The sequence below is a fragment of the Lipotes vexillifer genome, unplaced genomic scaffold (genome assembly GCF_000442215.2).
Source record: "Lipotes vexillifer unplaced genomic scaffold, Lipotes_vexillifer_v1.1 scaffold217, whole genome shotgun sequence".
Lineage (NCBI taxonomy): Eukaryota > Metazoa > Chordata > Mammalia > Artiodactyla > Lipotidae > Lipotes > Lipotes vexillifer.
This window is the reverse complement of record NW_006788200.1, coordinates 3,999,887-4,018,568: the sequence shown is the minus strand read 5'-3', so window position 1 is coordinate 4,018,568 and position 18,682 is coordinate 3,999,887. Positions and strand designations below refer to the sequence as shown.

The window sequence follows — 18,682 nt, the reverse complement described above, 5'->3', positions numbered from 1 at the left end:
AACACAGTGGGAAATCAACACACACAGTCTTGATTTCCAAGGCCCTCTGAAATGCTTCATGGGCTTGGCCAACTTCAAGACCATCAACACTCCCCACACCTGTTTCACTCCTCCTGGGCCTACACTCACCCTCATTCTCACATCCAGGGTTGACCCCTGCCATGTTCTCAGTCTTTCCTGGCTTGCCTGCCTCCCTACTCATCTTCACATTCTCACAGTGCTTAGTTGAGTGCCTTGCACAAACTACTCACTGAACATGAACTTGAGGCACTGAACAGTGAAGCAGGACTGTAACTCTGACAGTCACTCATGTTGACAGTTCCTTTTTTAGGAGGTATCAGTAGCTAGAGAGACAATTTAGTCCCCGAACAGGAGAGCATCATTTCTTCCATTATCATAATCCACTTATTACTCAGTTTAAGATGTTCAGCTGGTCTGAGTCAATCCGAACAATGGCGCCAAGAATGTGTGTGTTATAACCTCTGGCAATGTTCTGACCATGTCTGTGTGTGGTGCAATTTCAGGGTTCAAAGCTCAGTGGGCCAATCACATCTGTTTACCATGGCTTGGGGTAATCTAAGTCTTTGTTTCCCTAGGTGGCCCTGGGATGTTTGCTTTCTGTTGGTCAAAGTACTAGCAGATGGTGAAACTGGGTGAGGAAATATGCCCACTGTGGGTCTGTAAGTATTTGATAGAGTGCGGACTGTCTATTGACTGGGCTTAGTACATTCTGGAACCTTAAAATCAAATGGTCAGTTCTGACAAAAAATTCTCTGGCAGGATTTTAAAACCAAGAGACTCTCATTCGAAAAGAATGGATTTAAATAAAGAACAGGCCTTCCTTGATTGCATATTTGTAACCAGTGAGAAAAAGAACAGTTTTTTCAGTAAAAGTTCAAGTCTAATTTAAATCTCACAGGCTAGGGCTTCCCTGGTGGTGGAGTGGTTGAGAGTCCGCCTGCCGATGCAGGGGACATGGGTTCGTGCTCCGGTCCGGGAGGATCCCACATGCCATGGAGCGGCTGGGCCCGTGAGCCATGGCTGCTGAGGCTGAGCATACAGAGCCTGTGCTCCGCAACAGGAGAGGCCACAACAGTGAGAGGCCCGCATACTGCGCAAAAAGAAAAAAAAAAAAAAAAAAAAAAAAAAAAAAAAAAAAAATCACAGGCTAGAATGATCTTATTTTATTTTGTATAGATGACTACCACTCTCTTTTAGCTACAAAGGTATGCAAGAGATAGAGAATCAACTGGTTCACAAGTGTTCTTGACAGCAACCTTAGGTAAATATTAGTGGTTGTAAGCAGAGAAGGCAGACACTGTAATTTAATGAGTTGTGAGGAGTAGCCTCCTCAGTTTTGATCCTCTGCCCTTAGCTCACAGTAGATAGAAAGAGGGAGTATGTTTACATCCTACATAGGTACAAGCATTTCCCCTGGGGTCATGGCTCTGATGGCCAGATACAGGCACACGATTTCATGTAGGGACTACGCACAGAGAATAGCCAGTACATACAGTCCCTTGGGAAAACCAGACATTGCACATACTAGACAAACACTATAAATCAGCTACTTTAAACATTCAGAGAACTAAGGGAAATCATGTATAAAAAAGTAAAGTATGAGAACAATGTTTCACCAAATAGAGAATTTCAATAAAGCACAGAAATTATATGTAAAAGAACCAAATAAGAATTCTAGAGTTGGAAAACGCAATTACTAAAATAAAACATTCTCTTCTGCTCAACAGAAGATTTGAGCAGGGAGAAGAATCAGGAAACTTGAAGATATGTCAACTGAGATGATCCAATCTAAGAAACAGAAAGAAAAAAGAATGAAGAAAAATGAACAGAGGCTTAGAGACCTGCGGGGAACCCCCAAGAATACCAATATATGCATAATGGAAGTCCCAGAAGGACAGGAGAGAGAGAGAAAGGGGCAGAAAGAATATTTAAAGAAATAATAACTGAGGGACTTCCCTGGTGGTGCAGTGGCTAAGAATCCGCCTGCCAATGTAGGAGACACAGGTTCGAGTCCTGGTCCAGGAAGATACCGCGACTAAGCCCGTGCGCCACAACTACTGAGCCTGTGCTCTAGAGCCCATGAGCCACAACTACTGAGCCTGTGCTCTAGAGCCCATGAGCCACAACTACTGAGCCCTCATGCCAGAACTACTGAAGCCCATGTGCATACAGCCCATGCTCTGCAACAAGAGAAGCCACCACAATGAGAAGCCTGTGCATTGCAACAAAGAGCAGCCCCCGCTCACTGCAACTAGAGGAAGCCTGCATGCAGCAACAAAGACCCAGCACAGCCAAAAAACAAAAAATAAAAATTAATTAATTAAGAAAAAGAAATAATAACTGAAAACTTCTCAAATTTGATGAAAAACATTAATTTACACAACCAAGAAGCTCAACAAAATCCAGGTAAGATAAACTCAAAAACTCAAAGATTGGACACATCATAATCAAACTTTTAAAAGACAAAGCCAAAAATAGATTCTTGAAAGCAATAAGAAAGAAGGAATTCTTCACATACAAGGAACTCTCAAAGAGGTTAACAGCTGATTTTATCATCAGAAATCATGGCGGCCAGAGGCAGTGGTATGACATATAAGAAAAATACTGCCGAGTACTGAAAGACAAAAACTGCCAACCAAGAATTCTGTATCTGTATCTGGCAAAATTATCCTTCAAAAAATGCAGGAGAAGTTAAGACATTCCTAGGTAAACAAAAACTGAGAGAATTTGTTGCTAGCAGATCTGCTCTACAGGAAATGCAAAGGAACTCCTTCAGGTTGAAATCAAAGGACACCTGACTGTAACTTGAACCTCTATGAAAAAATAAAGAGTACTGGTAAAAGTAACTATCAATACATAGGTAAAGAAAGCAATAATTACAAATCTGTATGTTGATGAGCATACAATGTATAAAGGTATAATTTATATGACAAAGCACGAAGGAGGGGGAAAAGAGTAAAGCCATATAGGGACAAAGTTTCTGTATACTATTGCAGTTAATTTGGTATTAATCTGAACTAGATTGTTGTAAATTAATTTATAATCACCAGGGGAACCACTAAGGAAATAACTCAAAAATATATAGTGGGCTTCCCTGGTGGCGCAGTGGTTGAGAGTCCGCCTGCCGATGCAGGGGACACGGGTTCGTGCCCCATTCCGGGAAGATCCTGCATGCCGCGCAGCGGCTGGGCTCGTGAGACATGGCTGCTGAGCCTGTGCGTCCGGAGCCTGTGCTCTGCAACGGGAGAGGCCACAACAGTGAGAGGCCCGCGTACCGCAAAAAAAAAACAAAAAAACAACAAAAAAAAATATATATATATAGTAAAAGAAATGACAAGGAAATTATCAAGTACAATAGAAAATATTTACTGAACACAAAAGGCAGTAAACAGATGAATAAAAAGACTATTTTCAGATTAAATGACCTTGTATATAGAAAATTCTAAGGACTTCATCAAAAAAAACCTGTAAGAGCTAATAAACTTATTTGGCAAGATCACAGGATACAAGATACATATACAAAAAGCAGTTGTGTTTTATACATTAGGAATGAACAATCTGAAAATGAAATTAAGAAAGCAATTTCATTTATAATAGCATCAAAAAGAATAAAATACTTAGTGATACATTTAACAAATGAAGTGCAAGACATGTACCCTGAAACCATAAAACTTATTCAAAGAAATTAAAGAGAACCTAAATAAATGGAAAGACACCCCATGTTCAAGGACTGTAAGACTTTATAATGCTAAAATGGCAATGATCCCCAAATTGATCTACAGATTCAACTCAATCTCTCAAAATTTCAACTGCCTTTCAATTTTTTTCAGAAACTGACAAGAGGATTCTAAAATTAATTACTCTGCAAAGGATCCAGAGTAACCAAAACAATTTTGAAAAAGAAGAAAAAGCTGGAAGACTCATACTTCCAGATTTCAATATTTACTATAAAGCTACAAATCAAGTCTGTGTGATACTTCCATAGGATATGCATATAGATCAACGAAACAGAATTGAGAGTCCAGAATGGCCAAATGAATTCTGACAAGGGTTCCAAGAAAATTAAATGGGGGAAATAATTGTCTTTTTAATAAATAATGCTGAGAGAACTATCTACATACAAAAGAAAAATGAATTTGGACCCTCCACTTCATACCATATAAAAAAATTAACTCGAAATAGATAAACCTAAATGCAAGAAATAAAATTATAACATTCTTAGAATAAAACATAGGCATAAATCTTCATGACCTTGGATTAGATAATGGTTTCTTAGATATGATATCTAAAGTACAAGCAGCCAAAGGGGAAAAAAAAGATACATTTAACTTCATTAAAACTAAAATCTTCTATTCTTCAAAAGGACACTATCAAGAAAATGAAAAGACAACACACATGGGAAAAAATATTTGCAAATCATCTATCTCACAAAGATCTTGTGTCCAGAATATATAAAGAACTCTTACAACTCAAGAAGAGAAAGATAAATAATCCAATTAAAAACTGGGCAAAGGGGCTTCCCTGGTGGCGCAGTGGTTGAGAGTCCCCCCTGCATGGGGGAAGATCCCGCATGCTGCGGAGCGGCTGGGCTTGTGAGACATGGCCGCTAAGCCTGCGCGTCCAGAGCCTGTGCTCCGCAACGGGAGAGGCCACAACTGTGAGAGGCCCGCGTACCGCAAAAAAAATAAATAACTAAATTTAAAAAACTGGGCAAAGGATTTAAATAGACATTTAACAGACGAAGAAAATACACGAAAGGGTAATAAGCACATGAAAAGATGTCCAACTTCCTTGGTTATGAGAGAAATGCAAGTCAAAACCACTATTAGATACTACTTTACATCCACTAGAATAGCTATAATTAAAAAGACAGATAATAACAAGTGTTGGTGAGGATGTAGAGAAACTGGAACTTTTAAACATTGCTGGTGGGAATGTAAACTCATGTAGCCACTTTGGAAAACCATTTAACAGTTCCTCTAAAAGTTAAACAAAGAGATACCATATGACCCAGCAATCCCACTCCTAGGTATACACCCAAGAGAACTGAAAATATATGTCCACACAAAAACTTGTACATGAATGTTCATAGCAGCATTATTCATAATAGCCCAAAGTGGAGACAATCTAACTGTCCATCAACTGATGAATGGATAAACAAAATGTAGTATATTCATTCAATGAAATATCATCCAGTCATAAAAAGAAATATAGTACTCACATATGGTAAAACATGGATGAACCTTGAAAACATTATGCTAAGTGAAAGAAGCCAGACATGAAAGATCACATATTCTATGATTTCATTTACACGAAATGTCCAAAACAGGCATGACCATAGAGTGAAAAAGTAGACTAAGAGTTGCCAGGGGCTGGGGAAAGTAGGGAATGAGGAGTGACTGCTAATGTGTCAGGTTTTTCATTCTGGGGTGATGAAAATGTTCTAGAATTAGTGGTAATGAGTGTATGATTTTGTGAATATACTAAAAAAACACTGAATTATATATTTTAAAAGGGTGAATGTTAAGATATGTGAATGAAATCTCAATTTAAAAAAGATCAAGTATGTTAGCAGATATAAAAACACACATTATATTTATATGTATATAAATATATACAAAAGTATACTGTTGTTATCCTTTTGCCCCATTTCCAAATCCTAAAGAAATATTGACAACCTGTGTCACCACGTTTATCCTGTGCGTTTTTGTGTTACCTGGCCCACCTCCAGATACTCCTGGTTGAAAAACATGGGCCGAGGGAGCCAGAAAGGGAATCAAGGAGCAAGATGTTTATGGGCCCATTTGGTGTCACTGAAGGCAGAAACATTTTCTAGTCCATTTTATCACAGAAAAGGAAAGAAACTTCAGACGGACCACAAAGTTGGTTGGAAAAGCCCTTAAAATTCTTTACCTCTTTTTGCCCTCATTCTACATTCATCAAACCACTTTCCCAAGGGTTTTAATACCAAAAAGGGAGCATATCCTCCCATTAGAGAGGAATCATCTCCATTGAAAATCATCTATTTGTCTGTCTATCTATCTATCTCTGTGTGCATTTGGCTTCCTGTAACTTGAGGAACTTGAATCACTCTCCCTGAGTCTAAGTCTTAGACAATGAAAAAACTAAGGGCCAGACTCTGGATTAAGGTAAATTCACCTCAATCAAGGATGATAGATAGATTTTAATCTATATGCTAACTGACTGGGCTGGCACCATGATCTTGGACTTCCAGACTCTAGAACTGTAAGAGAAATTTCTGCTGTTTATGAGCAACCCCGTCTATGGGGATCTGTACAGCAACCTGAACAGACCAAGATGAACACAAAATATTAACATATCAGAAGCAATTTGTTCATAAACTCCTGCAATTTGGCCAGTATTATCACTTTGATATTTCAGCACAAGTTCACTACCTACCTCGTCAGAAGCAGAAGACAGTTACAGAGAAGCAGAGACAAGACAGGAGGAAACAGCTGAGCCTTGCAACTGGGTGAGCTCTTACATTCCTTTATCTCAAGCTTTTCTAACAAGAGATGAGAATGATGTGCTGAAAGTAACTTTTAGTAAATCTCAATATAGGAAAAATAGTTTTATCACCCCTGCCTTCAAATTTGAATTATAGCCAGTTTTGAATTTCTCCTCATCCTGAGCCTCCCTTCCTTTGGTGAAAGTGCTAAGAAAAGTAAAATGGTCAAGGCATGAGGCCTGGGGTGGGGCAGTGGAGGTGGCAGGAGGTGGGGGTGGGTAGGAGAGAAATGTGAGATCAACTTACAATGCTGAGAGCTGGCTACTTCTTGCAAGAGTTAAATGCCCGTCAGTAATTGTAGCCCAGTAAGAATTCGTACTTCCACATGTATTTCTTTATGAAGTATAGCTCAGAGAAGATAAAGGTCTCCTTCAAAGCTGTCTACTGGGCTTCCCTGGTGGCGCAGTGGTTAAGAATCCGCCTGCCAATGCAGGGGACATGGGTTCGAGCCCTGGTCTGGGAAGAGCCCACATGCCGCGGAGCAACTAAGCCCATGCGCCACAACTACTGAGCCGTGCTCCGCAATGAGAAGCCACCTCAACGAGAAGCCTGTGCACCGCAACAAAGAGTAGCCCCCGCTCGCCGCAACTAGAGAAAGCCTGCACACAGCAACGAAGACCCAACATAGCCAAAAATAAATTAATTTAAAAAGCTGTCTATTAACAGATGACTGTTTCTAGTCAAAAGATCTCTAATATATAGCAACTATCTGATCATTCCTCACAATCACTGATTACACACAAAGAGCAACGGCAGCGCCTCCTGGCCCTGGGATCCTACTCCAAAATGGACATCTGCCAGCCTTATTCAGAACAAATGTTCAGTTAGCTAGCTTATATCTGCTTTAATTCCCTTACTATTTCCTTAGACACAATGGAGTTTAATTATTGTGTTCAAAAATACTGAGAGCTGGTGATTTTCTAATGTAAATTATGGAATTAGTCCAGGTTTAATATGCTAATGCCCATCGTGATGTTTTTAAACCTGTCAGTAATCACCTAGACAAATTTAGTTCAACATGTTCTTAATTCTAGTTACAAACAAAATATTGGGTATACCTCAGATCACAGTTTTGCAACCTTGGCACAATTAACATTTGGGGCCAGATAATTCTTTGTCATGGGGTCTGTTCTGTGCCTCGTAGGAAGTTTAGCAGTACCCCTGGCCTCTATCCACTATGTTCCAACAACACCCCTGTAGCCGTGACAACCAAACATATCTCTAGACATTGCCAAATTCCCTAAGGGACAAAACCATCCCGGGTGAGAATCAATGCTCTGGATAAATGACAGACGCCTCAGAGAGAATGTCTTTAGATGATTCTAACACAGCAAAACTTCCCCACTTCCCCGTAGGTTTGAATCCCAGATCTGCTACTTCCTCCCTGTATGATCTTGAGTGAATTTACCTACTCAAGCTGTGCCTTTGTTTTCTCCTCTGGAAAATGGGAATTAAAATAGTACCTACACCTCAAGAGGCGTAAATAAAATGATCCACTTAGCAAATAGCAAGCACTCAGTAACTGCGGGCTGCCGTTATTGCTATTGTTAATATTTTCATCCCAATTTCAGCTTTTCGAGGTCCTCACTCTGCAATCAGTGAGCTAGGGCTCTTAGGATATTCAGCTGGAATTAAGATTCTGACTGAGGGACAGTTGCTCTTTTGAACAAGCAATATGATGCAGGTGGTAAAACATGGATTTTGGAGAAAACTGGGATTCTAATTCTCATTTCCTTGGGATTTTCAAATCTCACACTTCCCACCTTCACGAACATTATCCTCAAAATAGGGCTGGTAGTAACATCATCAACACCGTGTGTGAAAATTAATGACGAAACCTATATCTTTAAAACTGCTCTGAAAATTACTGCAACGTGGAGCTGGTGGCCCATGAAACTGCTGCTCCCAGGGCCTCCCCTAGGGAGTGTAATTAACCAAGGTCCCCAGCTTCTGTGCTTTGAAATCCAACACCTCATTTGCACCAAAGACCTTGCCTCCACCTGGCTGCTCCCCACCAATGACTGCATTGGAGGGAGGATACTAAGGTAGGCCCGTTCCTGGGAGACACAGCCCTCTTCTGTCCTCGGCTCTAGTGAGAATGAAATAAGATAAGCAGTGAACAGAGTGCCTGACACATACGCTGCACTACACAGTGCATGGCCCTATAGTTAAAAACACCAGCCCAACTCCATAGGTTAATTCCTCACTTTTGTTCTTAGAGATCCCAAGAAAGAAAAAGCGTATTTGGATTTAATAGTATCACCTTATGGTTTGTGATACTGTTGCCAGACACCATCCCACAAATCTACACATTTATACATTTTATGTGAATATGTGTTTGATTTTACGTTTTGATGGATTAAAATACATACATGTTTAAACCAAAGAGAACGCAACCCAAAGGACAAAAAAAACAATTTGGATTTGCTGGCACTGTTTTTCCTCTAGTACAGAGACTCAAGTTCTTTGATATAGTAAATGCATAGGCAGTCCCCACTTTATACATGAGATGCCTCCTTGAGAGACTGTGTGTGAAGTAAAAAGTGGAATATACTCTAACTGGTATTGTTTAGTTACTGCTACTTAACATACCATCCCAGAACTCACCCGCTTCAAATGACAACCAGTTATTCTTGCTCACACATTTGCGGGGCGTGCTAGGCTGGCTTCAGGGGGCTGACTTGGCTAGGGTGACTGCTCCAATGTGACCCGCATTCTCCTCCTGAGGCCAGCAGGTGAGTCTGGGAACGGTCTCCTCACAGCGATGGCAGAACACAAGAAGGCAGATGGAAAGACACAGACCCTGTAGGACTCAGGCTCTACGGACACATTGCCACTTCTGCTTTGTTTTATTGGTCAAAGCAAGTCATATCACTGAACTACAAATCGAAGGTGGGGAAAGTTCCCCTGCCCACAGTGAGACACAGCAAGGGCACTGATGCAGGGAGGGGTGAAGAACCAGGGCCACAGTTTCAGTCTCCTGCAGACCCTGACAAATTACTTAAATAGGGATGTTTCCATAGAAAATTCCAGGGCCTCAATTAATATTAAGCATAAAAAGGCAGAGGTGCTAATACATGTCTGGAATATACAGAAAAGTAAAGAGAATAATATAACAAATGCCCATGTATTGACCTTCAATAATTAATAAATTAACATTTTAACATATTTGCTTCTGATCTTTTTCTTTTTTATAAAGGATTTTAGAGTTTAAGCACTTTGCATATCCTTTCACAATTCTATTTCTCTCCCTCCTCAGAGGTAGCTATTATCCTAGGGTAAGTTTGTGCATGTTTTTGTATTTTTACTATACATGCAGCTATTCACAAAGATAATACACTTGCTTTCAAAATTTAATAAGTGGTTAAATTTAATTCTGTGTATAACATTTTAAAAGTAGCTTTTTTATTCAAAAGTGTTCAACAGTAGATCTAGCTGTTTTAATTCATTTGAACTGTTAAATTATATTCCAAATGTTATTATTATACTCCATTGTATGACTGTATCCTAAGTCATCTTTTCCTCTACTTATGGATACGTTGGATGTTGTTAATTTTGTAACATTGTTACAAACAAGCAAACATTTAAAATCGTATATTTAAAGGAAAAAAATATAATTTTATCAAAATAGTAAAATTATTTGCAAACATTGCACAGGTGAAACTGAACCGATGATCCAAAAAAACCCAAGGGATATATACTAAAGAATATGTTATAGAGGGTCATACATTACTAATCGTCTTTTCTGAAACATGTCCTACCCAGGAAATGAAAGGTATGTCTTCTAGAAGACAGTACTAAGCATTCAATTTTTCACGGGATATTCTCCCACCAGTCACAGCCCAGGAAAGAGTCACTCTTCATCCAGCCTTATCACTTTCTGTTAATATTTAGTCAGCATTTCCAATAAAGTTAGCTTCCGCAGAACAAAAGCTTTTACATAGGTCCTACATGTGAGCCGAACAGCTATCCATGGAATATTAGAATCTGATTCCCCCCGTTCTCATATTTGTTTTGTGTGTCTCATAGCAAATTAAAGATATGAGAGATGCAGCATTCTAAGGCTAAATAGCTAGAAAATACTAAGTCAAACTTGAGTGTTCTTCAAAGAGAGCATAGGGGCAATCGTAAGTATCAGAGGAGGAAGCATCCTAAGGGAGACCAAAGCCAAATGTTTTCCACAGGAGTCCTCCTTCTGGCTGTTTTGATTTCACCTGGTAAGTCAAAATTACAATTTTACAATCTTGGCTGACTTTTGAAAACTGATTTCAAGGATAGATTTAAAAGTCATTAACATCATAATCACAACAGAAACTTGTCTATTTGGTTATTAAAAGTGGAACAGGAAGGATACACGGGGGAGAGGGGTGGTCCTCAATGATTTCCACCTGAATGTTCTGTTTCTTTAATGAGAGAAATACAAAAGTCTTTCCGTCTTAGTCTAGGACTTAATCGGAACAAAATTAGAAAATAAAAAGTTTGTATAAGAATCTGATTTATAAAACTCCTGATACAGAGACTAGTATGGATTAGGACAAGGGGAACTGCCACAGCACAAGAGAAAATGAATAAATTAATAAACTGTCTAATGTATGTCTCAATTCTGAAGGCTAAATATTAGTTGCCAAAGAGATTTGAAGCTTGGCTCCAAGGTATAAGACTTATGAAACCCACCTTTTAGAGGTATATTCAAGAATATGCTTGGGCTTCCCTGGTGGCGCAGTGGTTAAGAATCTGCCTGCCAATGCAGGGGACACGGGTTTGATCCCTGGTCCGGGAAGATCCCACATGCCGCAGAGCAGCTGAGCCCGTGTGCCACAACTGCTGAGGCCTGTGTGCCTGGAGCCCATGCTCCACAGCGAGAGGCCGCTGCAGTGAGAAGCCTGCTCACCGCAACCAAGAGTAGCCCCTGCTCGCCACAACTAGAGAAAGCCCGCGTGCAGCAATGAAGACCCAATGCAGCCAAAAATAAATAAATAAATAAATTTATTAAAAAAAAAAAAAGAATATGCTTAATGGCCATATTCTGTAGATTCTCTTCATAGCACATATACTAATGAATAGAAAAATATCTTTAAATAAAATCAACAACCAAATTAGCAGATTCTTGCTTTTGCTTGTTTTTGTTAGTCTGCCCTGAAGTAAAAAGACGAGTTTCTTAACGCATCTCTCTGTGAACGTTAACAATTGGAAATCCAGGAAATTTAATTCAAATGGACATTTATCAAGTGCCTACTCTATTAAAGAGAAGTTGCACTAAAAACAAAGTTTGCACAAAATACACAAAGAGAGCCAGTGCGCTCCTCCTTGTTTTACTGCTTCATAATTTTTTAAATAATTGTTTTACTCCCTTCCCACTCTCTCTTCTCACTCCACTCTAGGCTAAATTAGTTTGACATGTTCTTATTTCTAAGAATCTCCTCTTCTGTGTTTGCAGATATGAAAGAGATTTATTTCGTGTTAAATAAAGTTTGCTAGTGCAGAGTTTGTTTCTGCTTTAATTCAAACATTTCCTTGGATTTGATTACGAAGACTAGCAATAAAGAACATTTCAAAGTGACTAAAGTAACTGAAGAATTTCTAGAGTTATTTGTTTGAGCCATGCTGTTTATTTTGTTTAACCTAAACATAGTGGTCCCCATACCAAGTCATGAGCAAAAAAAATATTTGAAAAGTGCAATCTATACCATTGTTTAATGAATAATCTGAAACAAACTATAACTATAAAGGTAAATGCTTATAAAGAAACACACAAATACTCTACATGTCATAAAACAGACTTCCGTGACCAGGGGAAAAGCCCATGTTATAGCTGAATCAGGAGTTAAAGGAAGCCCACTCCTTAAACTACAGAAAAATTAGAGAGAAAGTATAGTGAAAACAGAATTTTTCAATCTACTGGGAGACACAAGGATAGTAGAGATTGGGAATATGTGGTCAGGAAATGTGCTTCTCCTGTTTCTCCTTTTTAGCACTGGCTGGGCCATGGGCTACTATATGTGCCGGCAAGTCTTCCAATGAGATCAGGACATGTGACAGCCACGGCTGTGGCCAGTACACGGCTCAAAGGTAACAGGGTTTCACACATAACCATATCCTCTTTTGGCTCGTAACCTCTTTGCTTAGCGTCCTTGCCCGAAGTTTCTTCAAGTGCTCACCATCTTCCCCCTTCCGACAGCAGGAAAATTCAGAGATATAACCAGTTACATTACCACGTTTGGAGCAACTTCCAAGAACAGGGCGTCAACTCTGGGCTCTGCATTAGGAACAGAGCATTGAACAAGGGCAAGAGAGAGGAGAGCACTGTTTTCTCTCAATGTTTTCACGCGTTGACTCACCTCACCTGGCTTTTCCAAGGTGGAAGCCAAACATTACTGTCCCATTTTATAGATGAGGAACTTGAACTGGGGCACCAGAGGGTTAAGGGACTTGCCAAACACAGCTGGAGGTGGTGAAGGCTGGACTAGAATTCAGGCTTTTGGATCCTCTTCCCATCAAACCATGGTGTTACTGACCCAGGCTCTGGGAGGTGAACACCAGAGGCTGGCCCTAAGCAGGTAATCTCTTCCAGACAGTGAGAGACACACGTGTGAACTTTCAACAGTGCACAGTACTACCTTGGGAGTGCCACTTTCTGATGAAATAGCCATGTGTCCAACTGTATCACTGATCTCCATCCTAATCACAGAACAACTCTCACTCACACAGATACTACTTACAAAGCAACCTCACATACCTGGAATAGGGCTGAGAGACAGGACATAGGGGAAAGTGGCCTCTGAATTGCCAAAATTAAGACTCAATTAGTTCATACCCTAAACTTTATGCACTTGACTCATACAATAACTTACTGGCTCCTCACCTGGAATCTGCTCAATGTTGCTTTACACATAATGCCAACAATCCTAGTGAATCTGACTTTCAGGTAGACTATTAGAAGGAAGAAGAGGCTGGTGGAGAACTGGCATAGTGTCAACAGTGAGGACTGTCGGAGACGACAAGAAATCTCACAACCTGGGATCATTTTGTGTTTGTGCTCCACACACTTTATAATAAATGCAGGAGGCATCACTCACTATATTAAAACCATACACAATAAATGATGTTTATAATGACTTATGGATCACTGGGAGAAAAATAAGACTAGGCTAACATATGATTCTTTTATAATAGGTTCCCATAAAAAGTCATCTCTTTTCTAAGTGGTCTTGCCGGGGTCAAGATTCAGGTATCTATAAAATTTACTTACATGGATTGCCTCATTTCCCCAAAATGCCATATAATAATAACGGCTAACATTATTAAAGGCTTCCTGTGTTTTACTATCTTAAATGTTTTAACCTTTATAACATCGTTATTACAACCTGCAGAGAAGGAGGTGAAAACTGGGTAAACAGAGTGAGGAAACCTGGGACATTCCAACACGTTCCAACAGCTTCAACTTTTGATACCCTGGTCTGGGAACAGTGGGCTAACACCATGTTCCTGGGCAATAAAATTCCCAGGGCAGTTCCTCAGTCTGTTCATTCTTATTTACATCCTGGAAATCACAGGCTTCACCGGGGTGTGGATGTCTTGTGCTCAGATGGATCTACTGTGTATGCACCTTTCACCGGAATGATTGTGGGCCAGGAGAAACCTTATAAAAACAAAAATGCCATCAATAATGGTGTTCGGATCTCTGGAAGAGGTAAGAGGTGGTGTATATACCTGGAGCACATACTGGAGATGTTTGATGCTTATTTATTTAATGCGTATTCGATACAAAGATGTTTCATTCTTCCTTCAAAGTGACAAAACCTAGGACCTAAAGGACAACGGTACCAAACTAAAGCAGCCCATGCATTTTCAAAGATGTTCCACCACTTTCCCTGAAGTCGTCTTCTTTATGCATACATGCCCCACCTAACTCTATAGTTGACTGAAGGGCTTTCTTCCTGAGGCCCATGTGGCTTTGCTTAACAATCTACAAGCAAAATCACTTTCAGCATTGCCGTATTAACTGTAATGAATAGACGCTTTCATTCACCAAAATCCCACAATTCGAAAATGTTGGCATCTCTGCAAGAGTTGATGTGAACTATTTTCAAATGCTCTATGTTCTAGGAAAAGCTGGGTCTCCTGGTGCTCCAGGTACTGGGCTTATTGTATGGTTGTTTTAATTCTATTGACGTAGAACATACACACAACAAAGCGCACAAAGCAAAAATGGCCAGCTCCATGAATTGTCACAAAGTAAGCGCATCTGTGTAGCCTGTTGGTTACACCAGATCAAGAAAAAGAATACCAGCAACAGTTCAAAGACCCCTTGTGCTACCTTTTAGTCATAACTCCCAGCAAGGGTGATTACTATCCCACCATATATTAGCTTTGCCTGTTTCTGAAAATGATTTAAATAGTATTAAACAGCATGCAGTCTTTTGAGTGGGGCTTCTTTTACTCCACATAAGGTTTATGAGATTCATTCATGTTTTTGCATGTAGTTTAAGTCCCTTCATCCTTATTGATGTAGAGCATTCCATTGTATGCATATATCTTCACCTATTTAATCATTCTTCTCTAAACGGACATCTGGGCAGTATCCAGTTTTAGGTGATTATGAAAATGCTGCTATGAACTTTCTGTACATTTCTTTTCATTAACATAAACATGCATTCCTGTTGGGAGTGGATCCGGAGGACACTCCTCTCACTAAGGCTGTGAGAAACACTTTGTGAGGGAGCCCACATCCTTGAGGAGCTATCTGGTGGCTATCTTCTCTAGGCCTGAAATGACAAGAGGAACTACTGCCATTGAATGGAGTCCACTTAGAAGCCAAGGCTGGCATGGTTATCCAACAGGGAGCAGAGCTGAAGCAGTAATCAGATACATCAGAAGCAGAGGCCTGTGCCACTGTCTAGTTAATCATGGTGACCTAGAACTGAATACATGGGCAGACTACTAAAGCCTTATTTGATTTGTATAAAGGGAAACACTCTAGGTCTGATGAACAAAATTCTGACTTCAATCATGACAATACTCGGTCTCAAAACCTTCCTCCCAACACCATCCACCAATTCCCAGACTTGAGCCAGTTCACAGTCCCAGACCCCTTGAATGAAAGGGAGGCTGAGTCCTTCTGAGGAAGGGCCCTATTACAATGCCAAAAATTTATACTGTAACCCTTACTTCTAGCCATCCCCAAAAGGACCTGCAGCCTTTTAGCAGGATGATTGTATACTGGGGAAGAAGAGACTCGCTCAAAACTGACAGTAATTCCTATAGACCCAAGCCACTGTAGTCCATCAATCAAACTAGGGGCTTCCAGGGTCAGGTGATCAACATAGTGTTTTCCGAGGGTCCATCTTACAGTTGACCTAGTGCATCCACATATCCACCCTGTGGTAATTCCGCCGGTTCCAGAATGCATAACTGGAATCAATATACTCAGCAACTGGCAGAACGCTGGAGGAGTGGAGTTGCTGGGTTACCTGGTATGTGTATCTGCAGTGCTAGCAGGTACTGCCACCCAGTTTCCCAAAGTAGTGGTACCAATTCACAGCCCCAACAGGAGTGTATGAAAGTTCCAGTTGCTCCATACACAATACTTGGTGTTATCTAGCTACCTTTCTCATTTCAGCCATTCTGATGAGTATGTAAAGGTGTCTCACTTAAATTTAATTTGCATTTCCATGATGGCTATGATATTGAGCCCCTTCTCATATTTATTGATAACATGGTTATTGTCTTTCGCAAAGTGCCTATTCATGTATTTTGCCCTGGCTTTTTTGCCTTTTTCTTATTGGTATGTGGGAGCTTTTTGTGTCTTTTGGATATGAGTCCTTTGCCCAATATATGTATTTTAAGTATCTTCTCCCACTTTATGGGTTCCTTTTCACTTTTCTAATGTTTTTTAATAAACAAAAATTCTTATTTTTAATGCAGTCCAATTTAGTAATATTTTCCTTTACTGTTGACACATTTTTATTACCCATTTAAGACACATTTGCCCACCCTAGTCATAAAGGTATTGTCCCTATGTTTCTGTGTACAAGCTTTATTGCTTCATCATTCATACTTAGATTTATAATCCATCTGGAATTGGTTTTTGTTGTAAGGAAGGAGACGGGGATCAAACTTTCCCCCCATATCGACATCTGACTCAGTACCATTAACTTGCCAAGACCATTTTTTCCTTACCGCACGGCAGTATCTCTTGTCATAGATCAGGGTCTGAATATACATAGGTCTGTTTATGGTCCTTCTATCGTGTTTCACTGGCCAGTTTGTCAATCTTCCACAAATACTGCACTGTCTTAATTACCATAACTTTAAAATACATCTTGATATAAATAGTATAAATCTTCCAACTCTGATCTTCTTTCAGATTGTCTTGGCAATTCTTGGGTTATCTGCATTACCAAATAAATTACAGAATCAGTTTGTCAATCTCCACCAAAAATCTTGCTGGGACCTTGGGTTTGCATTCATCATACAGGATCAAACTGAGAAGAAGTGATATCTTAAAAGTAATGAAAGTCATCCCATCAATGAACTTGTTAAATCTTCCATTTATTTAGGTCTTCTTACACTGTTGTATTAGTAGCTTAATTAGAGTTATATTAGTATCAATGTAGAGGTCTTGCACATATTTTTGTTTAATATATGTACATAAAATGCACCTTATTCATTTTCCATAGATCTTCTATAGCAGTACCGTCCAACAGAAGTATAATAAAAGCCACATACGCAATCTTAACTTTTCAGTAATCATATTAAGTAAAAAGAAACAGTGAAATTAATATTAACAACATATTTAACTTAATACCTCCAAATTATTATTTCAAAATGCAATTAATATAAAAATTAGTAATATTTTACTTTTGGGGGAGTACTGTCTTCAAAATCCAGCGTGTGTCTTATACTTGAAGCACATCTAATTCAGATTAGCTACTTCAAGCACTGATTGGCCACATGTGGGTAACAGCTACTGTGTTGGACAGGACAATTCCATAGCCTTACTTATGTTTTCTGTCCACTTGACCTGTTTTCACCGATGCAAGTGTGTTGAAGTCTTCTGTCACTACTGGGTTTCTATCTATATATCCTTGTACCTCCTGTATTCTCTCCTTTGTGTTATTTACTGCATGGATAATTATATCTTCATTGGATTTAGCATTACACATTGTCCTCCTTTGTCTTGTTTCAATGCTTTTTGGCCTGAATTTCACTCTCTGGTAACAGGATCATAATCCTTGCTTTCCTTTTTCCTTCCATTTACGTGGCAAATCTTTTTCAGTCCTGAATTTTTAGCCTTTTTCAATTACTGTTTTATTGTATACAGCACAGAATTGCATTTTGCTTTCCAAGCCAATAGGAAAATCTTTTTACTATATGAATTAACATTTATAGATACAACTCATATATTTGGTCCAAACACTGTCATTATTTTATGTTGTAATTATGGTATTATAATGGTATTATCTCTATTTGATGGGTCTTATTTTAAATTTTTCTTTTGATATTTAAAAAGATTTGTATTCTTGTGCCTGTTATTTCCATTTTTCTTTGTCTTTAAAGCCTAATAGTTTTATTGGAATCTGTCTTGGAGTTGACATCGTTCTGGGTCAATTTTCTCAGTTACCTGGTGTTTTTCTGCTATTCTTCAATGCCTTTTAAAATACTCATTTGAGTCTACTCTTCCTTAGGCATCTTGTAATTTTAATCTTCATTTCTGATATGATTCTGTCATTTCCTTCTACTCCCTCATTGAGTTTAATCAACCTTTTCTTTTTGTATTTTTTTATTCATTTCTGGTTTTTTTTCTTACAATTTCTGATTCAAGACTACTAAAACCCAGATAATGAATAATTCTACTTCTTTTCTTTTAGGTTTCTGTATTAAAATGTTCTACATTAAGCCAATTAAATATAAAGGTTCTATCAAGAAGGGAGAAAAACTGGGCACTCTATTGCCCTTGCAGAAACTTTATCCTGGCATACAATCTCATGTACACATTGAAAACTGTGACTTGAGTGATCCTACTGTGTACCTATAAATGGAAGACAAATAACCAGATCTTCTAAAGAGAGAGCCATCTTCTTAAAACCTGGGTGCATATTCTGCTTTTCAAGAAAACTGTGTTCAAATAGA

The 18,682-nt window shown here is 39.2% G+C and overlaps 1 protein-coding gene across 1 annotated transcript; it reads left to right on the top strand.

Moving 5' to 3' along the window:
- Positions 1–10,721: 10,721 nt before the first annotated feature.
- LECT2 (leukocyte cell derived chemotaxin 2) lies at positions 10,722–18,587 on the top strand. Its single transcript, XM_007461387.1, has 4 exons — positions 10,722–10,767; positions 12,523–12,619; positions 14,104–14,240; positions 18,421–18,587. Exons 1-4 carry the CDS (start codon positions 10,722–10,724, stop codon positions 18,585–18,587), a joined length of 447 nt encoding a protein of 148 aa, XP_007461449.1.
- Positions 18,588–18,682: the final 95 nt, after the last annotated feature.